At 44.9% G+C, this 27,663-nt stretch overlaps 1 protein-coding gene across 1 annotated transcript in view; it reads left to right on the forward strand.

Annotated features, from left to right (window-relative positions):
• Positions 1 to 27,663, forward strand: part of LOC143180792 (uncharacterized) — a 280,953-nt gene that overhangs the window by 131,242 nt on the left and 122,048 nt on the right. The window contains exon 3 of the mRNA XM_076380754.1: positions 25,129 to 25,219. Coding sequence (XP_076236869.1) covers positions 25,129 to 25,219 — 91 coding nt within the window. The remainder of the gene's footprint in view (positions 1 to 25,128; positions 25,220 to 27,663) is intronic.

A 27,663-nucleotide genomic window follows, 5' to 3' on the forward strand; every position in this document is an offset into this window, starting at 1 on the left:
CTTGGACGCTACGTTTCTACATATGTATAAGTATTCACTAATTTAACAAATTATTTAGAACAAATGAATACATTTTTTATATCTTTCTATACACAGTTATCTTTTTACCACAGATCGAACTGAGCTACCAGTAATCCAGCTGGCCTTACAAACATGTTCTTTCCTATAGTCTCCTTAATAAGCCATGATCTCATAGTAGGAAAACACAGTATTTTCCCAGAAAACAATCTTTGGATAAAAGCTCTATAAAAATAGCTCTTTCCACAAAGAATTCATCCTTCTTATCCAATCTTCCAAGAAGCAATTTTTCTTTCCTCGCGGTGCAATTTTTCGGTATATTCGACGCAATATGCAATAATTCCCAAGCAAGGTTCTCCGTGAACCATTACGTAGGGGGAGCGGATCGATTGTCTTCTTCCACTAGCTTCGAGGTTCTCCGTCGGCGAACAAATTCTCCGTCGACGGCGAACAGACGTTTATTGCAATTACTGCAGCGGCCGTGTTTGCAGCCGGTGGTCAGACCAGGTGGGTGGACAGAGAAGCCCAATTCTCGGTGACTGTCCGCCGGGGGTTGGGCCGAAAGTTTCCAGAAGCCTGGAAGCCCCGACGACTAGCGGAAACTTTGTCCAGCACTCTGGATGGCTGCTTGGTTGGCTAGAAACTCGGCGAAGCCCAGTCAGCTTCTCCCTGCTGCCGGCCATCGTCGTCGTTCTCCTCTTGGTCGCCGTTGCGGAGCTCCAACGATGACCGCGTCGTTCACGTGGACGCGCCTTGTCCTTTCCTTTCGCCCATGCAGACGATAATTACCGCAGCGACCGCTTTTGTCCTGCCACTGCCGCGCCAAGGTTTCCTCTGGTTCCATGGGCTCCTTTGTCAGACGTTAAACGGACTTTCTGGAACGTTACCTTACTACCATCGTTGTTACTGTGGGCTCGGTGCTCAAGGAAGTCTTCTATGAAGCGAGTATTTAGAAACAAAACCTTACGCGTGATTGAGCTGGCTTGTTCTAGATGAAAACTTTTATGTTAGTTATTGATAGATGATATTATTTAAGGTATAGGAGAGCTCGAGTATTAAGATGCTTAGATGATGAGAATTCTGATGGAAAGTAATATTTATTAAGCTTTCATTGGTAATTCTACTGAATTTTGATTTTTTAATTTTTTAAGAAATGTGTCTCCTTACTGGACATCAGTTCACTCTAAGATATTAAAATATTGCTTAGGATATGACAGTAGTGTCCATCAAATTTGAGCATTGTCGAAGCATTCACAATGAAGTACGAAAATTAATAGGACACTTTTCAGTATTATTCGTAGATTAGAAAATTGTATAAAAATTCACGTAGCAAATTACTCCACATTCATCTAAGGAATTATTTACGTATACGAGCTTCATCCCCCAATACGTGGGCATTTCGAACCTTAATCCGCTCGAAGAGTTTCATACTAATCGGGAACAGTATTCTCGCATACGCAACGAGGGTGCAGAATTTTTCACAGTAAGGGTCGTATCTTTCTCGGAAATGGATTCCCTCCCTCGGTTAACCGAACGTAGCGGGGTGCGAGATAATAGTCGTTTGTCTGGTAAATATTGCTCTACGCGTATGGGACTGTGCCTTATAAATAAAATAGTGACCCTTAAAAAAATAGGGGAGTATTATTAACTCGCATTAGAGCACAGTTCCTCGCTGGCGTCCTGCTCCCTCCCTTCGCCTCTTTCCAGTGGAGAGTGCTGGGGTTTCAACGAAGACGCAGCTGATGCCACAGTACCGCAGGCTCGTAAAATAATCTTCTGCGCGGTGAAACGGATTAAGAAAGTGGAGAGACGCGTTGTATGAGCCGAAAAAGGAGGGCACTTGCATCGGAAGTTTCCATAAGCTGCGGTATAACATAAGTTCGTTGGTTTAGCGATCTTCCAAAAGTTTTCGGCGTCAATGGAATTATACATAAACTAGCGCGGGAAAAATTGCTTTCGATGCAGAAAGACAAGACACATTTATCCTGCACATTTTTTTCAAGCCTTTATCGAATGGGTAACTCTCAAACGCGTTGGATCTTGTATTCCAGCTCTCACGTCACCCTCGAAGAGAAAAAGAAACAGCGTGGAGAGGATAACAATAACTTTTGTAATCATGGATAGATGGATGAATAGCCGTTTCGGCGGTTGCAGGAATATCTCGATGAAGGATTTCAAAAGGCCGTAACGTCGGGATGATATGATCTTTTAATGGTCGCTTTGTGGCTGGATCCATTGCCGAGATCTAAGAAGACTCCTGGCGGCTGGTTCGCACAGACCCCCATCTCCTTGTCGTCTTTCTCGTGTAAGCATCCAGGAACGTGATTCCTTTCCTTCTCCTCGATGTCCCCGTCCCTCGTTCGCTCGCGTTCTAACCCTGTCTTGCTCTCGTTAACCGAGCGAAAGGACCGACAGGTCGACCGACCGGCGGCTGTGTCGGTGCTTAATTTTCCCCTCGTAATTACGCGGGCAGAGCGCGCAAGACGAAGACCAAGTATTGTACCAAGAAGGGTGCGGACCACTGGGAATAGCTCGTATATCCGTTGGTAGCTACCCGCCCAGCCAATGTATAGGACTCCTGTCGAAGCTCTTCGCTGCCATGAAATAAGATGCAGGAAAGTTTGACGATAATCGCGCGGCATTCTATTCTCCACGTTCTCCAGTCCCGCAAACTTAGGAATTTTAAGACCAGTGAACTAAGGATGAAGTAACGGACGATTTTTGATTTCATTCAAACGTTTCAGAGTTATAACACTTGCCTTTGATAGATAAGTACTATGAAAATGGTCTTGCGAAGAATTTGTGGGAAGATTCTTATTCCAATCGTCAACTGTGATTTAGTAACTGTGAAGTGATAACAAAATTTATATACTTGAATCGTTAAAATATTTGAATATTTGAGTACCTGGAAATTTTTAAATGATGTCACCACCGACAATATGAAATATCGACCACTGACAATTGGTAAACCGCGAACATAGCTTGATGGCTTTCACAGTCGCGATGCTCGAAGGGTTAACAACATCTCAGCCAGTTGCATGGCGTATGGCACGTATGTATATCAGTAAGATCGGGAGAGTCATGGTGTTGCCACGTCTATTTATATGGGGCAACAATCTTAGTCGCGGTAGCTGGAGGGGAAACTGTCGGACCAAGGCTTGGCTGGGCGGGCGCATGAATTGGCTATTAGTAGTTCGAAACAGTATGCTCTAATGGCGACCTGTTGGCCTTTGCTCGCGTCGTTGTGCCAGACTACCCACTCTTGCTCGTCCTTCATTAGCACGAGTCCTTGCGTTTCAACCATTCCCTACAATCAACAGCGCAACGCGGCTTAGGTGGGTTGGCTGGCGGGCCAGCTAAAAGCTGTCTTTACGCTGACAAAATGGACGAAGCGTTATTATGAGAGTATAGTCTTCGAGCCTTGGAAAATGACTTCCTTCTGATATCCTTGATGGACCATTGTCCTAACAACGCTACTGAGTTCAGAGAGACGGACTGTCGCTCGAATCCTAAGCTTTTGGGAAGTCTTATACTGTTGTAAGTTTAAAAGCTTACGTAGGGAGGCATTTTCTTTAAAAGCTCTTAAATAAAGATAGCTATTTTATAACGAATGGCCTTCGAAGAATTTCGATTTTGTCCCCCTATATTTTCCTCAATCTCGTTCACTTCTATCTAAAGATTTCACTAGAATGAAAGCGTTTCATTGCTCTGTCCCCTTTTCTAAAGATAGCTCGTGCCCTCAGTGATAGAATCCAAAATCCCAGCATTTCTGCTACTGCATGGGTCCTGGCACTCCTTAAATCGACTCGATGTCTAGGAGCTCTCGCAGTAGTGCCACCCCTACACCAACGCCAACCATCTCTATCACCCAGACGGAGCCTTTACAGTACGTCCTGAGCAGCCAGCTACCCTTTCTCTTAACGTCCAAAGTTTTCAAAGTACGACGTTCAATGGGGGCCGTCGTATATATGGCTACAACCCTGTGCTTCGTCCTTCCTTGGCGTTCCTTTTTCTTCATCCTGTATTCTCCGACGGATCTGACGCACTCTGTAGAAGCTACCGAGATAGCGTCGACTAGTGGTCTGTAAACCGATCCTAGGAACAGATCAAAATAACTGGTTCCTTATAGAATGAAATAGAACATACGATGACATATGTATTTTCTGCAAACTTCAATTCGATTCTTGAATTAGTTTCGCTTTAAACATTCTATAACATTTGCGCTTAAGGAAGGAAGACACATTTATTTAACTTTAATTTCTTTATTCCGCCTAGTATCTTGTTTGGCTAAGATCCACTTCGTTGCGTCAAAGTGTCTCATCCGTCTTCCCAAGTGTTCCGTGAAGGGTCCCCATGACTAGGGTACCACTTGCTTCCGTGATATAATCGTCTTGCACGGTTGCTTTTCAATCTCGTCTCAAGCATCGGCAGCAGAACACGGAGTCCAGTGGTCGAGTAGGACCCAGTGCGATACGGTTACTGGGAGAGAGAGATATGGGTGGGACGGATCCTTCCCTTCCTCGTCGGGTGGTTGGCTGGTCGTCCTTTGTTGACGGTCTCCGCCGTTCCACGGAAACAGTCGCCAGGAAGCGAGCTAGCGCAACGACGAGGACGCCCACCACCGTGACGTCATACACCACTGACTTCATCTCGTTATGTTACGTTCCTCGACGAGACGTCGGATGCAGGAAGCCTACCGTTTCTCCCTGTCCCTCTCTTCCCCGTCATTTCTGCCCACCTCTCTCTTCCACGCATGTCTGTCATCCATCGCCTGACCCTCTTCGTCGTCGGGCTGTTCTACAGTCGCTCAATCCTTTAGCTGGTAGATAGCCCACATGGCGAACTTGGGAAGCCTCAAGCTTTTCGGGAAAACACACGCCTGAAAATCGATACTGCTTGAAAGCGAGTGAAAAAGTCGCCAGAAAGTACCTGGGACTAGTTGTTAGCTCCTCGGTGCTTCTGTTTTTCAAATCTCGGAGCCTTGGAATTTCTGGGTTCTACCACTCTGTGTCTTGGAATTTCTTGGGTCCCCAGGTTCAGGTGATCTAGATTTAGCTATTCTTAGCAGTCTCTCGAAGATTAAATTAGATAGGAGACCATCGCAGTATTCACCCTCAGCTGGCATAAGAAAACTAATCTTATGGTAGTGCTTATCCAAAAAATAGACAAGCTTCCTGAAGTTGAGTTAGTACCAACACGGTGATCCAACTGTGGTAACTTTCTTCTATAGATACTAGGCGCATACAAGACACTGGGCTGAATCTGAGTTCGTACCATCATCTAGCGTTCCAAAATCACATGAATCTTTTACCTTCCCATTGTCAGAGCGTCTTCCCTTTTTTCCCATGTTTCCTCGACAGAATCCCGTTAGGACATGACAATAGAATAGTGTAACGAGCGGAAACGTTGATTTCGATTAGGGTCCCAGTGGCGGGCGGTGAATCCCAGCCAGGGCTGGGGTAAGCGTAAGTAAGCAGGCATCCAAACACGCGTCTGAGGGACTCTGAGTAGCAGTCTGCGAGGAACGGAGAGGCGCTTCTTCGTTGTGTCGGCGACGCCGTGAATTTATGGGGCCGTAACAGCGACAAGTGGTTCACAAGTCGCCGGTGGCATCACCGTTTGGCGCCCACCCCGAGAAGGGCTTTCTCTCGTTTCGCTCTCACCTCCCTTGCCCGGAACGAAATAAATTGGGTTTACTGTGGAAGAGGCGTCGTTCCTGCTCCCGTATGCTCCAACGAGCCTCCCACGACGCTGCCGGTGCACGGATTTACCGGTAATGCGGCTGATTTTACGTCCCCTGCACGGTGTCGTGTCACCGGGAGGGTAATTATGCAGCCTCCGCTAGCTACTTGCACAAATTTTACGTGTGAATACGTAGATCTCTCTCTCGGCTCGTCACGACTCTCTGCGTCTCGTATTTCTACGCTGCAGTGCGTTGTTAAGGAAATGGGACCTAGCAGAGTTACCTTTACTGCTCTTGTTTGATACATTGTCGTCGTTTCTCTGCAAGCCTACTCAAATTTTCAATATCAAGGGCGTATTATGGACTTACGTCTTCTCATTTTCTCGTTTCTTAAGGGATAAGAATATCTATCTTGATGACTTTCATTACTACCGATAGTTTCTTAGTAAATTTACTCTCCATAATAAATGACCTCAAAGTTCTCTAGTCCCCATTCAACACCCACGAGTGCTTCTCTTAACACGGATTTCGCTAAAAATCCCAAACGATGTTTGTTAGTATTTTCAGGTGGAACGAGGTGTCGGTAAAGGGGGATTCACGCAATAACACCCAGTGATTCGATTCGAGGCCCGTGCGGTGTGAAAGCGACAGCCATGCCGCCTCTCTTTCGCTCTCTACTCGTTCTCTCTCGTTCTACCTTTCCCTCTCTCGTCCTCTCGAGGACTTTGTAGGTCGTGCCTCCACCCTGGGCACCCCTTTCGAGAGCGACGGTTTAAAGCGTATTAATTAACCCTTTATTAGACCCGAGTGAAAACCACCGCTTTCGCGCTGGCGCGAGATGAGCCCGATTCAGAAGGCCAGCACCGCGTCTGAATTCGCCCTGGGTATCGTTCACTATTTATGAAAAGCTTCCAGGATACTTTCAGCTGTCGCCGTTCCCCTCTGTTTTTTCCACCCTCGCCGTTTCTTTCGCGACGAATTCGGAGTCAGCATTTTTCCTCGAAGGAATTTCGTAGGCGATTTTCACTGAGGATCAAGGGTATTCGGTAACCCAATTTTCAGCGAAATTTGTTTTCAATCACCCATATCTGCCACTATGAACTTACTATTATATTAATTACATTTTTCTATTGATAATTCATTCTTGAAGACTGTCCCACTTCCCTATGGACTTCCCTTAAAGAATCTTCACCGTAACACAAAAAATAACAGTTAGCCTCAACCTAATTACGAAGTGTCCCATCTCTTCTGCTTCAATCGAAAGGTTTTTAAGTCGTCATTCAATTGACTCGCGTTGCTCTCCTCGACTTACGATCCAAGGGGGACCGGGTGGGGTGGCTTGTAAAGAAGGAGAAAAGACATACAATACGGGAGTATCCGAGAGGGAAAGAGAGCCGTTTGTCTGTCGAATGGTTCACATATATCGCTCGTAACGCTACTCGCTCTTTTCCAAGGGGTGAGTGTGCTCAATTTGCCACGTCGAGGGTCGCAGGAGCCGGTGTACCTACCAGAACGTAAAGGAAGGGGATGGTGGAGGAGACTCTAGGAGGGTGTACGGGTCCCTCAGAGGGACGTAGGACGAGGCTGGAGATGTAGGGTCTCGGGTGGCACGATGTACGATGGGATCGAGATGAGATTGTCCCGCTACACTCTCTACCTCGCTCTTTCACCCCTTCGTTGCCTCTCGTTCTTTCCCTTTCTTTTCTTTTGCGCTCTCAAAACTACCCTTTACCCTTAACGGCCTTTCTTCTTCGATAAACTCTTTACAGGCTACGGGACTTCGATACCTCACTGGTCCTGGTTATATGGCCCCATACACCGTCTCCCAGGGAATATTTGAATACGACGTAATAGGTGCTTCTCGTTGGGCATGGTAATAGCCAGTAACTCGTGGCATTAGTATCTTGACAGTGTTGCTTCTTGGGATGCTGGGAACAGCGGGAACCTTATTGAGATTTCATGGGAAGATTCTTCTATTTTTATTTTATTTTTTTGGTGTGAATCTCTGATATTTCTCATGCCACGTTTGATAGACGGAGGTTGGAAAATTCTTTCTACGTCAAAAATGTATAATCTAATAAAATCAGTGCAAAGTACATCTCGTGATGTATCTTTAAGGAGATTATGACATCACTAGTCTGACAATTAGAGATTTTATACTGACTGACAATTCAGACTATTTCAGAATTCACTGAAAATCAAACTTCACGAGAAATCACAATCAATCTCGATTAATTCACTTTGTAGAGCCAGTAATGATGACTGTCTTAATTTGAACCTAAAGGTATAGTTTATTTGCACATAAGAGTATTAATTACTCTCGTACGAGCTCGCTATCTTCAGCATCCTCCGGACAAAACAGTAGCCATCTCGAAGCTAAGTCTTGAGACGCAACGTGCACTTGATAGCCTTATCCCCGAGCGAAGATCCGCTAGCAAGAGGCAAGGGATGATTTTGGAACGCAAACTCGACTAACACTGTGGAAAGAGAAGCAGAAGAGGGAGGCGAAAAGAGACGGCGTCGAACACTGAGGGGTTAGTTTAGGCGCAAGCGAGGACGCGGAGAAGACAAGACAATGCGGATATTGGACGAAGGAAGTATCGAGGCGAGGCAGAGTAGCTGTTGATATCAAGGAACAGAAGACACTGAAGATACTACGCGCGCTATGTAACGCGAGTAGACAAAGTTTCGGAGGCAGGCAACACTCCAATCGGTTATCAGGCCTTGTGTGTAAGAATAGATGCGAGACTTATGCTTCAGAGTCTGCTCGTTATGACGACATGGTATCGGCTCGTGTTTGAAGCTGTAATGATCATAATTGTAAGGTAGGAGCTTGATATGGTGGTTGAAACTTGTCAATTTTAAGAGTTGGGATCGTTAAGCTAGCTTGAACTCTATATTCTGTCTCGTGAACTATAAAGACACTTTCTCTTGATCCATCTAATAAAGAATGGAGGACATTCTCTCTCTCTAAGATCAATCGAATAATTCCAATTCGGTGCACTTAGAACTGAAATTCGATGTAACCTTCTACTCATCAAACTTCACAATATGCACACTTTACACTTCTAAAAAAAGACCAATGCTTTCTCTATTCCCCACTTTAATATTTCTTTTAGAGCTTCCTTAGAGATCCTCTTATCAAGTGTCCTGAGCAACTTCTCACAAAGATTGTTCAAGGATTTCATTAAGTCCACCCAGACGACAAGTAATCCGTAGAATTTTTGCTGAGAAAATGTCATCGAGACGGACCAATAATATCAAACACAGGATTGGGCTCAATCGTGTGAGACCTCGGGGATCCTCGGATTCGTGGATCGAGTTTCCGACTGCGGCACGAGAAAAATGAAGGGGGAAACTGTCCCCCTGTAGCCCATGAAGGTATTCGTTGAACGTTTTGCGACGGGTTAACCGGGTTCCCCGTGCTGCAGGAGCAAAAGTAGGACCTGTTTAATGGAGCTCGAGCCATTCTGGAAATTTGATCGGCGAGAACAGCCAGCCAGCCGTTTCTCCCTTCTCCCCTTTAGCTGTCCTTATTCGCTTTCTTTTCTTCTCCCTGCGACGACCCCTTCGCTCCCTTCTACCCTTGCTCGCGCTGTCTCGCGTTCCTTCTAGGATTCCAATTGCGAGTCTAACTTTGATTTGATTCCGCTCGCTGTCGTTCTTTTGCCCCGTTCCTTCCTTGGATGCAACAAATCGGCAGGACGATGGCATTACGTGGGGAAATGTCTTCAGTTCTAGCGTTCTTGAAGTCGATACCCTGAGGTTTCGCTTTAATTGAAAGGATTCTGTGGGAAATTGCGGCAAATGGATTTGTTTATTTTATATAGAAGTGGTTATTAATGGGACAATCGAATAGTCTGAAGTACAGTTGAGTTCTTCAAATTTTGAATAATGTAGGTACCTAAATTCTTTCATTTAGTGGAGCTTTATTTCCTTTTTAATTTCTTAATTTTCCAAGTTTTTAAACTGTGAGTCCTAATTTTATGAATCTTCAATCTTCTGAACAATTAAAAATACTTTAGGTACCGCTATTTTGTAATGCACACTTCCTTTGACAAAAAATTGTGCTGGACATAAATAAAGGGAAAAAAGGACCAGCTCAGCGATAAGTAGTGGGTCGACGCCAGTAGTTTTCAAAATTTACTGTCCCTTTGACCAGCCATCAGAGGAGATGTAACGCTTTGTGTTTGCATGCAAAGCACCACCAGTCGACTGACCATGGACGTCGGGCAACCATTGTGGAAACGTATGAACGCAACGTTCCCGCGTGCTCCTTTTTACCCGCAGACCGATACGAACTTCGGCAGGAAGTGACATGCTTGCGAAATGGGGTGAAAATTCTGTAGCGGAGAAAAAGCTAGCAGGAGCGTTTTATATGTATATATAGGCACGGTCTCTGCACGGAACCGCATTGTGGAGACGCGGACAGAAATATCTCCGAATGGTAGACGTTTTCTTAGAGCAAAACGACCGCTCCAGTTCCGACGATTCGAATAAATTATTTCTGGTTCGCATTGAGATATTTTCGTTTTCCATGCAGTTTATAGCTATCAGTAATTCGTTACTGAATTACATTTTTATTGTTGGGACATCGATATTTCTTATACATTCCTTTAATTGAAAACTTTATTCGGTAAAGTTTGAGAATCTTCATAAGTTAGAAGAAGGCATATGAACCTCGTCGGTAAAAATGAATTCGAAAGTATGGACGAAATAAGGAAATCGAATGGGAAGTTAAAGACTGTATAGGAAGAGTCGTGTCCACAGACATGGGGTCATGGGTGCCTTGTTTGCGCGCCCATTCTCTGCATACCCATCCTTGACCGTGACTGTCCATGGGGCAGGCCAGAAGAGGACCCTTCGTGGCCATTACTTGGATGGCAAACACACTTGGACTGTTGGTTTGTCCTTCCATCTTGGCCGCATATAGAGGCTCACGACCCTTGTGCATCGGCATGAGATTTCTATTTAAATGAGAATCCATTAGAATCTCAAGGCGAACTCGTATAATGCTGCCTTGAGAAACTTTCCTCCTACCGGATACTAATCAGCGTTTCCTGCTGCGTGGAACCCCACCTAACTTCTTAAACATCTCAAAATATGGGTCTGTGTGTACACACTCCTGATCGTTCGGGAACGTCTATTGGAAATAATATTATATAAGGTTGTGTGGGATGGAGTAACAGTTACAGAGAATGAGGACTAATTCAACAAAGAGTGGTCCATTAACAGTAGATGTAGTGCAGCATCTAGAAGAGTAAAAGTTGATACAAGGGTACTGTCGCTTAATGTTATGCTTCAGAAAGTCTTTTAAATCGGCCATAGATTAGTTGTGTCTCTATCTCACAGTGAACAATTAAGTCTGACGCTTCAGAAATCTACTCCTTAAATTATTAAAACAAGTAAAGCGCCCAGCTTCTTTTAATGATAAATCTTCACCGAACTACAAGTATCGAAAGCTTCCAGGTCAAAAACCAGGTCCATTATCTCCCTAACCCACCTCTGTCAACCAATGGAACGATGTCCTCACTGCACAGCACGAGTCCCTCCTGCATCCGTAATGTATTCATAACCGTACGTGCGGTCGTGGTCCCTGTTCCCATCGAAATCTCTGTGCCTGGCACGCGCCTTAATCGTCGTTAATGATAATACAAGTGTTCCAGCCTCGCGTAGAATTTCCACCGCCTACGTTCTCAAAGCGTCCCCCGGATGAAGCAACATGCGTGGATGGGAACTCGTCCTTGAGTGGCTAACGGCGGAAGACGAGCGTGTACCACGCTCATCCTGCTTGCCAGTCCGCGTCGCGAAGGGCTTGGACCTATTTACGTGTATTGGAAGGGGCATCATTAACAGAGAAAGACAGCGACAGTACGAAACGCAAGCGCGAGCGGGGAGGACGGGAATGGAAGACGCAGAAATGACAAAGCCGCTCGTTAGGCCCTCCGAGGGTCTTCACGAGCAGCGCCAAGGGTGAGAACGTGCTTAGGCCTCGATCCATCCCTTCGACCTCCGCGCTTCTCTCTTCCTCGTCGTTCCTCGCTCTCTCTGACCTCTCCTTCGTTTCGTGCTCTCGAACGCCCTTTTCGCGATGGTCACTTGCGGGCCTGTACAAGTCCTATTCCAGGCGACCTTTGACCATTCACGGACGTCGTCATTCGATGGGAAGTTTGATGGCTGGGTCCTCTTGACAACTTTTCTCTTGGCCCTTTTTCGAGGATCGAATCCTGGGTAGTTTTGGTATTCGTGAAAGAAGTAGTTTGACTACAAAACACAGTGTTAGTATTATAATATGATGTGAGGAGTCACCATAGAAGATCCACAATCTTTCAATGTATTAATCTCTGTCAGTTATCAAGAGACATTTTTTATACCAAACTTAAGTTAGTATAGATACTATGACCTGATCTAACTGAGGTTTAGATAGGGATGAGTTTCAATGAAAGCTTAAAAATATAATGAATTATCAGCTTCTGAAGTATAGCAGTTTATTATTACCCCAGCTGTCTGGTCACCCAATGGCCATCGGTAGTTCTAAGCTGCTTAATAATTGATGATGCAGCATGACACATAGAGGAAGGTGCTAGTCACGGGGCTATGTTATTTGTTATTGCCGGTATTCCATGCTGATGCATCGTTAGAGCCAAGAGCCGCGAAGTCGTAGGAAGTGAGTTAGTGCACCATTGGCAATTACGCGTTGACAACATCCGTCTAATAGTGCCTCGCTCGTAAACTCTCTATCGTCTTGCCGCCTCCTCCTCTTTGCCTGGCTTCTCCTTGTCTTTGCTTACGAGGACGTCATATTCTCCTACGGCGAGGGTTATGCTTCTCCGCGGCGCGATGTAGCGTTTTACAAATTGTGACGCATTTCCGCCTCACGTAGCCGAGAATGGGGCAGCTGTGTGTCCCTCGTGTTCCTCGCGTCGTGAAATTATTCTGTTTTCATTGCGACCAGAGTACTATGTATCTCAAATAAGGGTTCAGTGTATGTCCTGAGAATCCATCTTTGAACCTCAGAGCCAGAGTGTATTAAATACACTTTTTTCAAAAATGAAGGTATAAAAAATTACAAATTCTAAAGTTACAAGGTTCTTGCACTTTTGATTTATTTTCCTGCAAAGTTTGAACAGTGTGACTTAGGGCACTTAGGTAATACACTAGCCTTGAAGTCCAGGTATCTATTAATGTACTATGGTAATAGGTTTCTAACGATCATCATAACGCGGAGTCATTCAGAATATCCTAGCGGCTTACAACACATCAATTTCCGTTTTTTAGTTTAAATTACATATTTTCCCTTTTTTATTTACCTATGCTTGCATCTTAGATACGAATACCACGTTATATTATCATCTAGGGTTTCACTATTTCATGAAGTCCCATTTTCTTGCTTCCCTCTATTATTAATCCCAGCATCCACTACTGATTCCACAACATCCACCACCTGCTGGACACCCCAGGCGTCTTTGAGACTGTCAGAAGTAAGCGAGAAGCAGATGGCGATGGGTTGGCAGACGACCCGAAATCATTGTCGGTACACGTCCTAGGGAGTTGGTAATCAGTCAGGTTGACGTAGGTGACCTGGGTGTCGGGGGTGCGTTCCATCACTTTCCGTCCGTGATGTATGCATGAGGTCGCGACCGGTAGCAATCGCAGAACACACACCATCCCCAAATAGCGAACTTCTCCGCCTCTCGCCTTGCCATTTCCCTATGAATATATGAATCGAACCCACGGAGTTATATGGACGACGAGTACTCGTGGGGGTTTGCGGTCATACGTTAGCGTCGCGAGACGCTCCTGTCCTGGTTTCATCCCTTGGCGCTAATATCACCACAAATGTATCACGTCCTCGCATCGCCCCCGCGCGCTGTATACTCTGTCTTAGGCTGGGGGAAATAATTCAGCTGAATTATTTTATTCCTTGGACGTGGGAGACGGAAGAGAGCCATTTGTTAGGATCCCTCACGCGTTGGTGTCGAAAAATTTACCGAAATCTTTCTAACAGGTTGTTGAGGTTGGCCTGAGGACAGTAGAGTAGGTGGATTCTTGGTGATCTATGGTTTTGAATTTTCAGAGTCCTGTTTCAGGTATGAGGGTAGATAGAGGATATTATATTACTGAAGTTTGACTTTTATGTGTGTTGATTCCTCAAAAACCAAGCTCGACGGTACTTAATTTGGTCTTAGACTTCCATCCCATCTAGTGTCCCTTTGAGCTCAGCGAAGGGCCCAAGTCCAAAACCCGAAGGCTTAACGAGTTGCGAGTACTTCCTGCGAGGCAAGTCAGCTCACGACGTTACAGGGTGGTAATGGAGTTAATTGCCGGCAGAGGGCGAAACCGGGGGCTTACAACTTGGGATACTCGGTGCACCTGATACCAACAAATTGCTTGGTTCTTACATTACAACGTGATCCAGCCGCGGTCCTCCCTGTGCATCCTAAGTCAGGGGCAGCGTCTTTAATGCCGCACCTAAGCAGTAGATACTGAACTCTTGTTAATATGTGTCCGTGGAAAGCCTCGTGGTCTCGGAAAACTGATATCCTTTTCCATAATATACTTCCTGTATTAAATATCTGTTCAACCTTTCTTTACTCTCCCCTTCTAAATGAATACAGTATTTTTCAGTTATAAGTCTTGTACAGTAGCACTTCAGTCAACTGGATCTTGACTTTTTTTTGGTATTCAGAGTTTCGATTATTGGGTGTGCTAATGTACATATAGGTACAATAGAATTGTGAGTGAAGTTAGAACTGATTTAATGACAGTCTAGTGGAACACAGAGACTACAAACTGAAAGGAGTAAATCCTACTGTAATCGCTTTCTTCCTGTCATTCTTCTCCTTGACAAACTAAACGAAATTATGGGTAAAGGACTCTTTCTCATATTATGTATTAAAGAGCTCAGAGGTCAGAGAAGGGATATAATGATTAAAATCCATGATGGGAGAAGGGACAGCCACATAGTAGCCTTGAGCAGCCAGGACCTGTCTCCTCCGTAAGTTTCATTCTCGGCGAGGTATCTTGGGCGAAGTTGCGGTGCACGTTATCCACGTAACTCAACGTTGAGGATAGAACGGCTCGCGAAATAGGATAATACCATGGCAGGACGTTCCAGCCGCGTTGTCGAGGGACGACGACTAGCGCAACACAGAAAAGACATTAGCCAGCGTCGTGAAAGGCGGCCGTGAGGGGGGCCAACGGGGGTTGTTGCGTCTGCAGGCTTTGGGGGATGATGGGATGATGGTGGAAACGCGAGATCCATTGCCCGCTGGAGACGACTTCAGCCGAGGAAAATTATGACTGCATTACGTACATACATTTATATATTGTGCCTTCATTCGTGCTTGCAATTTCGTCACCTCGCGCGAGGCTGAAGTTACTTCATATTTCATGTGTGAAAATTATTTTTCCTTGTCCCGAAAATTTGTACAGCTTTGATACAGAAAAATCATCCAAGAACTATACTCCCTTGCATTTGTTTTAGTATTCACTGTTATATAATTGTGTCGTAAATTTCTTGTGGAATTTAGTATGTAGGTTTTGTCACCCATGAACAGCGCTAGCTAATTTGTCACAGTTCCTTCATTGTGGGCTTTAGTCGAGCGATAAATTGACACCTCACGTTCAATAAAAGTTTTATTAATAATAGTCGAGTAACCAGGCAGTCTCGTAATTAAAATCGTCGATTCCTGTCGTTCAATTAAAAAGCAATTTTGCAGGGTCCACTTAATTGGCCGGTCTCCATCCCGCCGTCAGATATTGCCTCAGTTACCTATACATCGTCCTTTTGTGCGGTTGCATCGTCTTATCGGCAACGCCTAGAATTAATCGTGTATCAGGCTCGAGGCTCACGTACGCGCGCTGGTTTAATCGAAGGGAGAAGATTAATTAAATTATATGCTACTCGTAAAGTTAATTCCTTCCTTTAAATTGCAAATTACCCGGCCAGCGATTAATTAATCATCCCCAGCTCGCGGAGTTGTAAGTTAATGGTCTGGTGCAACATGTTAATAGTTTAATCAATTTCTCTTTGATACAGATTCTACTATTTCATCAAACAATTCAATATAAATTTAATTTCAATTTAATTTAACTTAAAAGGATTCACTCGCAAATAGAAGTCTGAAATACAGTATTTCCTGCGTTTCAGGGGATGATTTTCAAAAACCTAACAAATTACATAGAAAACTCTACATAAAAAATTCATAACTTTTGAAACTTCGAAAATTGAAATCGATTGCTTCACATCTCTCCAAAAAAGATTCCCAATTTGAACAATCAACACACGTTTCAACACCTTTAAATTTTCCATGAAAATTACCCTGATTAAAGGAATAATCAGACCACCACTCCACCAATCATCGATTAAACGAGTGGGCGTGTCCACAAGCCGAAGTGAGTAGTGAAGTTTCGGTTCTCGAAACGAAATAACAGTCGAGAATCGGATCCAAACGTTGAATGAAAGGAGAGCTTTGTACAGCGCGGTCGAATCCGCTGAAAATCGTAATCGGTACGAGTGGCGGTGGCCTCTGACCGCTGGAAAATCCAGCCGCTCTCATTAGCATTTAATGCCGGCAAAACTTTCGGCTATAATGGCTCGTGTGTGCAGCCTGACGAATGCTCGAATTAGAGGCGAGAGGGCTGCCAAGAGTTTGGTCGACGCCGACAAGAGAGAGCGGCGGCGGGGCTTTCGAGGAGGCAGATCGGAGGCGAACCCAAAGAGACCAAGCCGAAGGACGTGTACCCGCTCGAAAATGCTCTCCAGCCCTCGAACTGATTAAATTCTTCCGACCGTGTTTACACTGAATCCCACGCGCTGCAAATGCGAAAATTGCCCCGTGAAAATTATTAAATCACTTTACGCCGATGTTCGTTGCTTCCTGGGAAAGTTAGTACTTAAAAGTGCACTCGCTTTGGCGAGTTGCAAGTAGCGACGAGTCGTCGCTGGAAACATCCTATAAGCCATATTTACACAGCTTTAACTATGTTTAACTATGTTCAGCAAATGAAGTAGACGGACTTGCTGTATATAATTTAGCAAATTTGTGCTCAATAATTTGAACTTGCGCCGTGATTCACGTATGATAGAAAAAAAAAACGCTGGTAATTTGACACTATAAAGTGCACGAGAAAAAAGAAGGAACAGAGAATTTGCTCTCGTAAATTAACACATAAAGTAAGCGAGTCGGTGCAGGCGTGCTCGCGCGGTTTCGAGCGCGCCCCGAGCAACTTTTCCTCGCGAAACGGAGTTTTAGCCCCGTGTCAGGTGGTATTTCGTTATTATCCGTGAAAGTTAATATCCGCTCGGCGTGTATGTAAAAAGTTCGGCGGAAGTTAATATACTTTTAATTTTTATTTTTGCACGTACGCGCGCGGCCGAGCCGGCTACTGAAGCTCGTCCGCTCGTCAGCTACGGCGGCGGCGGGAGAACTTTAAATTCTCATGCCGCCTCGCTTAATCCGCGGCTTAAAGAGCTTAACCCCACGAATATCTCGTCAGAGCTCCTCTCTCCCCTCGCGGCCTCGCATGACGAAGCTTCGTGGTGCCAGAGAGCAGGTTTATTAGCGCACGGATTTCGGAATTCTTTTTATCCCCCTCCCGCCCTGGGACACGAAGCCTCCCACGCCGTTTACATAAGCGAGTTCTCCGGATTGCCTTTTTGATATGTAGATAAGGGGTGGTGCCGCTTTTACGCCGTTTACGCCCCGCCGCGGACCAAAGAGAAGACCCTGCTGTCCCGCGATAGCCGACCTTCGACTCTGATCTTCTTCAACCAGGAGGACAACGTTTTGATTATGTATTCTCTGCGATTTTTAGCACCTTTTTATCTACATTTTGAGTTCTTTAAGATGTTGTAATAGAATACAGTTTATTTTCGTGGGGAATGATTATATGTCTCTATAGAGATTATATGAAAGTGGCTTGGGGGTGTTGAGTTTTGTTGGTATCTGGAATAGACTTTTCGTGTGTCATTTGGAATGAAGCTGAAAAAAAATGTTCCTGATCAGTTTGTATAAAAATCAATTTTTTGATAAGAGGAGGCTGTTTTCAGGGGGTGTTAAAAGTGTAATGTTCTGTTTAAGTACAATTTCTTTCCAAGTCTTCTCGATCCTTTTGATTTCTTTGGGGTATATCTTACAATTAGAAAGAATTAGGTGTAAACGAGGATCCCCAAGTTTTCTCAATAAGTCCACTATTCTTTGATACCCTTTCTAGAAATGTAGAACTTACTGTGCTTCCTTGAGGTGGTGTTATCTCAATTTTCTTAAAGGAAGCCCCGAGTCAGACGTGATAATAGCCACTGTTCTGGCGCCACACGTGAACGCTTGGGTAACGTACAGTCGAACAGGGCTAAGCAATTATGAACAACGAGCGTGATCGGGATAAACAAATTACACGCGAATGGTTTCTCGCTAGCAATCAGCGGGGAACCTTGTTAACTGAGTTTCAGGTTACGTCTTAAGGTAACTATACCAAACATTAGGGAACGCTGCACCATCATCAAATTGCACAATTTCAATCTTAAATCAAAATGTACATCTTCTTGTAGTCTCGACTAGTCTCGTGGATCGTGAGGCTCTACTAGAAAGAAAAATTGCAACGTCGCTAAAACGTACGATTTTTCCAAGGTATCGAGGTCGATAAAAGGATAAATGATAGGTTCAAGTTTCCATGGACGTTACGTTCTCATGGGACTCGAGAGCCAAATCAAGCGGTATACAGGAAAGACGTAGGGTCCAGCTCTCCTTCGTCTTCTTCGACATTTTATCATTATTGGACCGCTTCACTTCGCTCAGAGGCGTTCATTTACTTCCATTATTTGAAGTAAACAGTTTAGGTGGTACTTCGCCAGCCTTCAGACGATAACCACATAGAAAACCTCCCAACTTAGAACATTTCCTACTTCTCTCTTTGCAGAGTCCGTATTTTTACAACTCTATACCCTTAAAAACTCTGTAAAAACAAGTTGATAGATAATTCGTTTAGCATCAATAGTTTCTCCCATAAAATTGTATGATTATAAAACTACAAATCTCTATCAAAAGAAATGAAATGACCTACCCCTCACCAAATTGAAATGAAATCACGAAGCAGTCTGCTAATCGCTAGCAGAGTTCATATTACGAGAGCAACGGTTAGTCGATTCTCGCTTGGAGTCTTTTTCAGTTACAGCCAGAACTGACGCGGCAGAGGGATAGTTTTTGCGTACAAATGGAAGCCGATTTCCACGTATTTCTGCAATTAGAACAGCAACGATCATCAAAGACGATCCGCGCGGAAGACGCGAAATTTCATTGCAAGCCATGGGACGACTACCAGAGAAACACACGCGGTGAAAGGGAGGAAAGGGGTTGAGAGCGTGGGAGGCAGAGGGAGAGATGGCAGCAATGAGAGCTAGTCGGTCCGAGTTTGCGAGTTCCAAGCCAAGGGGATTGCCGTATATTAAAGTACTTTTCGATTCCCCCTTTCCTTTCTACGCCAATCCGTAGCTCTGGACCGCCCCAGCTCCCTCGTCTACGCCTCTCTTTTCTTCACGTTCTTCCTCTCTCGTCAGTTTCGTTGCTATTCGAATCGCGAGTAATCGTAAGCTCTGATTAAGCCTATTGCGTATCTTGTACGTGATGTTCCCTGTGTGCTCGTTCACGATAAGCCGGCTACTTAGAGAGACAATGGTCATCGCGTTGGGAACATTAATCATGAATTCCCCATTTTTCTCTAATAATTATAATGAGAAGATTAGTGACATATATTAATAACTAAATTTTTATAGCTATATTTTAAAATTTCGATGATTCAAAAAATTATAGCCTCAACGTATTACTTTACTTACTATATTTGCTAAAGCATTTAAAGTATCCTGAAGGTAACTCCTAATTTTTCTTCTATTCATTTTCTAAATCTATCAAAGTGACAAATTCCATAATTTAAACGATTTAACTTAACTCTACTAAGGAATAGAAATTTTCAAACATATACGAACACGGAGCATACTGCTTCTTAAGCAGAGCAGAGTAGAGGGGCTTCTTTTTGGTGCCATTAGTCATTAACGATTCTAAAAGCAGGCAGGATAGAATATTACGGTAGTAGCCGCCGTAGCTTTTACCATACTTTAGCTTTATGAGAGGCTCATTCATCAAAACCCAGTGGAGCCCAATGGTTCTGTGGGCACATGAGTTCACAGTGAGTCGCACTTGCGAGCTGTTTATGATTTGCGATCATAGGGCATTAGACGTAGCCAGAAAACATTATGCACTGTACTGTTACTTCTCTGTAATATGTAAATTTCTTTCCTTATTTATACTCTTCAAACATAAGTTACACTTATACTAAATATTTAAATATTGTATATTAAAACTTCTGGTGTAAAAAGAAATTAAAAAGTATTTAGAATTTAGGATATTAATTCAGACAATATTATCGCCAATATATAAGTAGTAATATTACAGGTATTTTGTCACAATTTTCCTTTTTCATGGCAGAATCGAATTTAGTACCATTTCTCGAAATCAAGATCCATCGCGATTCGCTTGGCCCTTTAAGCATTGATCTAGTCGTGTGTCCGAGAGCCGAAGAAAAGGTGAGAGGAGCTGTCAGGCCTGTCACGCGTCCAATGGACCATATAGGTGGCCCATTATCGGCGTAGGGGCTCCGTGGAGAAATAATAAAAATGCCATTAGTGTCTCGACGTCCCACGGCGCTCGAGCGATGTGAACGTTCACCACCCCAGATTTCGTCCGATATATATCCCATCCCCTCCGACCACTTTAACGTCTTTGTCACGGACTCTCCCACTTGACGAGGTTAATCCTTCTTCCTGGCCTTCGGTCTTCCTCCCCGAGCAGCTCGGTTTCCTCCTCGGTCCAGCGGCTGGACGGCCTTAAAATCCGTTCACGAGCTGGAACGAAAATAATTGCATCGTGATTCTTCCGCTTTTTCCTTCGACTCTTCCCGACACCCACTCATTCCCTCGCCCCTTTTGTCTCGTTGCCTCTGCGTCGCTCGGTTATCGCCATCTTGCTCCCTCTTTCTCCTTCTTCCTCCAGCGACGACCGAGAGGGCATAAATCCTCGGGAATCGTCGCCGAAAATAAGATAAAGTCTCGCAGCGGCGGCGGATCGCTCGACGGAGGAAGGAAAAAAGGCAAATTCCCGAATAAACACATCCACGCCTTTTTATGGTGGCACTTTGCGGGGCAACCGCGAACCCCCAGCCGGTGAGACGGAGGCCTGTGTACCGCGCGCATTATGAACTCAACCACCGGAAAATGTCAACGCAACCAGGGTCTCTTATCTCCTTGTTTTTCTTTATTTTAACGCTGAGGAGACTTCCCACCCGCATCGTCGCTTCTCTTGCCCCCTGTGACACGTGCCAACCGACTTTTATTCGCTTTAGTCTGCTTTCTATCATTGATAAGGAGTATCTGGGATCCTTCTTTAAGGAAATTAGTCAGATTGACGAATTCTTTAGGCGATAGCTAGACCGTATATGAGGTATATGAGGTCGCGTTTTTCTGGAGAATTTTGAGCAATTCTAACAGGGATACTTCACTTTAGTATAGAATATCTTGTATAGCCATAAGAAGATTAAGTGTTTCTTCAGAGTATTCCAGGGCTCTTTAACCCTTTACTATAAAGTCTTCCAAAAAAAAAGGGAAAAAATTATTCTCCAACACTACCTGTATTTTCTAGCTCATAGACCAAATAATCCCTTCCTCGTGACCCCTTGAGTCATCCTAAACATCGCCAACCGCTTCTCCATGCAGGAATTAGACAGAGCATTGCCCTTTTGACAAGTTCGTTAAAACTTTATCACCGTATCTGAGTCGATCGTAGCGGATGCTTTCCATTCGAACTCTCCCTGCCGCTCTCGAGAGCATTCTCGCCTCTGGACTCTGGAGGCGAAGGAAAGGCACGGGATCGGATTTCCAAACGTTTTAATCGCCGTTTTTCTTTTCCCTGCCCGCCTCAATTCCTCGATCCTCTCTCCCCCAGCTTCTGGAAAGGAGAGTCCTCTTCCAGAAAGGAGTTATCGCCGAAGGAAGCTACAGGCAGCGCGCTAGCTAGTGAAAAGGGGCTGGAGACGCCCGGCGGGGTTAAAACGACCCCCGCAGCCGAGGCTGAAGTCTGAAAGATAAGGTACCCCTCTCTTCTCTCTCTCGGCCTCCTAGATTATGGAATGGCACTTTAATTACACTAATGGGAGAACCAAATGTTAATTACAATTCGAAGTCTAAAAGAGAGACGATTCGCGGTGGCGAAAGACAGAGAAAGATAGTTGGTACGGGAGGGGGCTCTGGAAGGGACGATTGGTAGGGGGATAGGAGGGAAGAGAGGGGGCCAGATGAGATTTGCCTGCGTAAGAGGGTTTCCGTGATTAGTATTATTTAATTAAAAATGCCCGGTCTCATTATGGTCACCTCTCATAAAGACCGGCCTTAGCTGCGCGGGAACTTGCTCGCAGATTGGATTATTTGCTAGAGGGGGAGGCAGAAAAAGTGTTGCGACGAATCTCTGTTGCTGGTCTTCGATTTCCATGGAAATTTATTACTCTTTGGTTACGACTTGGACACTTGTCCATCACAGGCTTTTAAGAGGCTTCGAATTAACCAAAAAATTAACATTTAAAAAATTCAGAATATTTTTTTTTTCATTTTTAAAAATCTTAATAGGAAACATGTGTCTAACACCCTAAGACGATCTCGGAATTTTTTGAGTGAGATATTACAATCCCTAATAATTTTCCAATAACCTCCAAAGCACCTCGAAACAAAGTTACAACCCATAGATTAAAAATTCCAGTAGCACTTACAGCTCGCATTTCCCAAAGGCTCGCATTTTGCGTGAATTTTCCGCTCGAGTTTCTCCGAAATGTCGAACAGTTAAGGGAAGGGGTTCCCTTCGAAAAGCTCGTTTCCTCGCGCTGATCTAGGCGACGCCATTTTAAAGACGGCGACGACACAGGATCGGAGGCAGCCGAGTTTCAATTTAAAGTTGGACGAGCGTGTTGGGATTTCAATGTACAAAATGCGTATGCTAAACTTTTCGAACCCCTCGCAGTCGATAGCCCTCTGCCACGCTCCTTCCGCCACGGTCGTCCGAATTCCGGCACCCTTAGCGCGCGAGCCGACACTGGACAACGCTGTCAACGTTCTCGCCCAGGAAAAATCAGCAAGTCTGATGCGCCGTCGACTAGAAAGGGTGCGCAAGTAGAATGTGGCCGGCAGCGTCGCAGGAAGGCGGCCGCTCGCGGGACAAATGTTCCGTAAGCACTTTGAAGTCGCCGACGTCCAAGGGCAAATTACTTTTTTAAAGCCCACCCGGCCTTGGCGCCCTCGCATCGCCACCCTTAGCACACGTAATGACTGCAGCCGACCGATCGAAGGTGATGCATATCAATGGGTAGGCTCCAAATGGAGAGCCCATGTGGAAGAACTTTCTAATGACCTCACGGCAGAGGTTAACTTTTCTCATCTTTCCCTGCACGCACGTCCGCGTGTTTGCTCCTGTGAATTTGCATCTCTCTGCCGGGTACGGATTGTCTTACTCTATGATTCTCCTGTCTCGATTGGGGGGCAAATTAGAGAGACTGTGTTGGAGTTGAAGTTGAGTTTGGATGTGGATATTAAAGGAGTGCTTTTGAACTTCAGTTCTATTTTTAATAATGATATAATTAATTAGATTTGTAGAAATTTGTGATTTAGAGTTTCTTGGGTGCCTACATATAGTATAAGGAGATGAGACTGAACGAAGCTAGGGAAGAGATAATAAATAATTAGGACAGAGTGCATACCTGAAAAATGCAAAATAACTATAGAAGTATTTTTGATATTTTTCTACTATTGAAACCTATTAGTTTTCTTTACCCTCAACTACAGAACATGCATCTAGTGTAGAAAAATAATTCAAGACATTCAGCAAGGAAAATACCCCATTGATTGAATCTAAGACGAATCCAAATTCAACAATACCGCGTATAGGAGACGTCAAGGTTCCCTCGCAGACGGGAGGACGATGGAACGAAGATGTCCCGGCGGCCAGGCGATCGCGGACGGGCGAGAAATTTCGCCCCAGGAGTTGGATTACCGCGTGGCTTCGGTTGGATTTGAAAATCGTGGGGTCCCCGGGACACGGCGGGAGAAGCAGGAACGTGATTGATTTTGCATACGACACGGATTGGACAGGTTTGAGAAATTGGACTGGCTTTCTGGCTGGTTTGACCTCTCTGCCCTCCTCGGTCGCTCCCTCCGCCTTAGCTCCCTCCCGTTCCCTCTTCCTTCTTTCTATATCGCTAGTGCTATATGCCTCTGGACTGGTTATATCGTCGCGTATGTGCATACTCGCACACCTACACGTACGTGTATACTTACCGTATTCAAGAGTATCTACCCGCGAGACGAAGAAGGGTTCCCTCTCGTATCTCTGGCAGCCTACGTCGAAGGGGATTGGCCTCCGACGAGCGATTTGTGCGATCTTCGAGGACGTATTTATGAGCATTCCAGGCCCGCTTTTTCCACTTTCATATTGCGCTTGCTGCGTCGGTTTCGATAGCGAGTCATGCTTGCAGACTGCAGAGATCTCTTGCTTAGGATAATCATTTTTCATCAGTGATATTGAAAATAGCACTTTCATACAGTTCCCTTGAGGAGTATGTTGCAACTACTGAAGAAGCAGTAGATGATCCAGGTTGCGCCCTCATAGAGATTGAATATTTCAAAATTTTAAAGTAGTCGATAATTTTTTAAGACAAATTTTTATTTGATTCTCATGAGATTGTTGTGTCACGTTTACGAGACACTGTGCAATCTGTTATCACATAAAGTCAAAGAAGAGCGTAAGAAGGAAGCTTGGAACCGCGCAAGGCAGCTCGTCTGGCGTTATCCGCCGACGTCGGAGTGGATAACAGGCCAAACGATTTATTCTAAACCTTTATCCGGGGGGAGGCCCTCGAAATTTATGAAAGAAGACGCCCGTTTAACCGACTCGCTCAGTCATCCCTCAGGATGGTGGTGAAGCCACCCTTCCCTCAGCCGTCTTCCTTGCTCGCCCTGTATCCCGTTCTCCTTCGACGCTCTCCTCCCTCGCTCAATTCTCTCTACCCTGTGCTCACATGTCAGCCCTTTATTTTATACCAAGACGAGCGGCGGGTCCGAGTTGGTCCTAATATTAAAGGGGATGGTTCGCCCTTAGCGCGTGATCAGGATACCGAAAGCCTTCGATCGGACGGGTCCTGAGTTCCTTATTGGAGGACGAAACAAAAGTCGAGTGGATCCCTGATAAGAGTAAAGTCGGTGAGAGGCTTGGCCCGTACGAGCATCGCCTCGCAATTTTTTACGTTATTCTGCGTTTGATGTGAAAGAAACTAATAGTTATTTAACGATACGATGCTTTAAAGGTATTCAAATGTTTTATTTTTCTGTGTTTTAGCTATATCTGAGCAAAACACGGCAGAGTGGCCTTTCAGACGATTTGCACAGAAGTCTTACACAAGCAGCTAGTCCAACTGCGCGTCAACAAGGTAAGTCTTTGTTCTTCGAGTCTTTTATTACCTTTATAGCAATCTTCTTTTTTCCTAGTCGCCATGTGGAGACTAGGAATATTATATCTGTGACTGCAAGTCGAAGCGACTTGCATAATACACAAAAGTTTTAATTTATGTCTTAATTTAATCCTAAAACAAAAACAGATGAAACTAGAAAAAGTAGTTCCATTAAAAATGAAAGTTTAATGAGACACCAATACGTCGACCTTAGTTCAAAGAATCACCTATAAAATTTTTATGAGAGCATGCACTACTTGTTAAAGTATTCAAGCTTCAAAATTCACAAATCACTACAAATATCGTTTCCTTCGAGTTATCGCCGCGAAGAAAGACAGTGCTCGAGTATTTTCTCCACTTTTATCGACCAATAGGCCACGATTTTCACGATCTGAATTGCGGCGACATAGACGAGCGGATCGTAGGGGACGAGAAAGCGTAGAGGAGAGCGAGCACCGTGCATAACCCCACGTCGGTCTCGCATAAATATTCTAATAACTTCGGAAACTAATATGATTGCATCCAGCAGGAATAATGTCCTGCTCGAAGTGAGCACAGCATGGCTGTATGCGTGGAATACGAAATACGAACGACGTCCACGACAATGGTGCTCCTCGAGTAACCGTGCATCGCCTCGAGGGTGAAAGCGATCTCTTCTGATGACAGTGGTTACTTTAATCGAGGCCCACTCTCCCTTGGCCCGTGGAAAATAGTTATGCTTGAGCCTTGAGCGTGTCGCGACGAAGGCCACGAAAGGTATTACCCTGTGGTCGAGGCTTATAAATTATCACTGAGAACTTGGTATAGAGCCTATTTCGAAGGACATCTTAAAGAGGATAGCTGTCTCATATTCATCATTTCCTATCCTTCATTCGATACTTCGTAGTGTTTTATTATCTCAGAATAAGATAAATTTGTTTTCTTCTCCCTTTATCAGCAATCAGAATAGAATTCTATAAGCTACTGTGCTATCCTAGGACTTTGGAGTCCTTTATATGACGTGATGAGGGCTCCTCTTTCAAGGGGATCTCCTATACCTCATCTGACGTCAGTCGGCCAAAGTAAGATACATGAAGAACAGGTTTGATATTTGGATTACCAAAGAATGTTAAGACCCTAAAGTAATAGTTAAACCAAAATATAATCCATATTTCATAAAATAATTTTCACAGAATGCACTGTTCAAGATAAACCGTTCAAGCCATCGATTTCCCTCGCGTCGATTCTAGACGCTTCGAACGAAAATTCATTCCAGCGAATCGAGTTCGAAAATTAATTTCAATCCGTACTTGAGTCCCCTCGGTTCAAGCTTTCTCTCTCTCCGTTCCTCCGCTGGTTCGTCAGGCTGGTCAAACAGCGGCGTGTACAAGCGAGTCTGGAAAAGCGAGCAGCGCTGGAGTACTGGAAACAAAAGACCGACGTTTCAATTAGGTCCCTTATTAGTTAGCGATAATAGGGCCAGCGGCGGTCGAACGGTAAAGCTGGGGCTTCCCAGTGCTTAACCGTTGGCTGCGTTAGGTTCGCCAGGATTGTTTGCGTGGATCCAGCTCTTACGATATTAAGGGCTGACTAGGCATTCACTGGTAACCCCATCGAACCGTTCCCTCTTGCCCCCGCTCGGTGTTTAGACCCGTGACCCCTTGCATTTAGGCAGCCCCTCGAGCTGACCAGACGAGGACAGGAAGGACTCTTAGGATCCTTGCACCTCCCAGCTGGACCTCTCTCATCGGGTCGATTGATTTTCTCGCGTTGCAACGTCGCCACGGACCGGGGGAGGAAGATGGCTCACTAGCACGCGATAACGTAGGCTGCCGTCAGGGAGGGGAAAAGGAAGAGGGTTGGCGGAGTGAAACGCTCGAACTAGGAGAAATTTGTCGCGAGAAACCGGTCGCAGCAGTCGCCTGCGGCCAGCCGCAACGATCCGCCGTCGTTCTAGCCATTGTACGCCACCGCATGCTACAGGGGGACCGTTGCCACTGCTATCGTCGGGACCCTTCGAAACTAACTTGCCTTGGCCGAAACTGCGCCCGCTTTCCTCGCCACGAAACGGTTCGCGCGGTTAACAAGGTGGCACGCGATACATGGCTGCTATCGATTCGAGAAAGAAAATACACCAGTCGAGATTCGTGTCGCGAGATGAGGACTTAGATTCGAGCTGTTATCGAGCGGGTTGATAAGCAAGCCAGAAAGGGGATTATTTTGTAAGAATATTGTAGATAGGGTACTTTAGGTAGCTGAGTAGATTTTAAGGTAGTCAGAGTTCTAACAGAGGCTGCTTTCATTTTTTTGATACGAAAATGAAAAGAACTAGGAACCAATTTATTCTCTAAAGCATTGAAATAGGTATGTGTACTTTGTATATTTTTGTAAAATATCGATTATAGCACCTTCATGATATTCCCAACACTAGCTAAAGATTCTCC

The sequence above is a fragment of the Calliopsis andreniformis genome, chromosome 6, assembly GCF_051401765.1.
Source record: "Calliopsis andreniformis isolate RMS-2024a chromosome 6, iyCalAndr_principal, whole genome shotgun sequence".
In the NCBI taxonomy this organism is placed as follows: Eukaryota; Metazoa; Arthropoda; class Insecta; order Hymenoptera; family Andrenidae; genus Calliopsis; species Calliopsis andreniformis.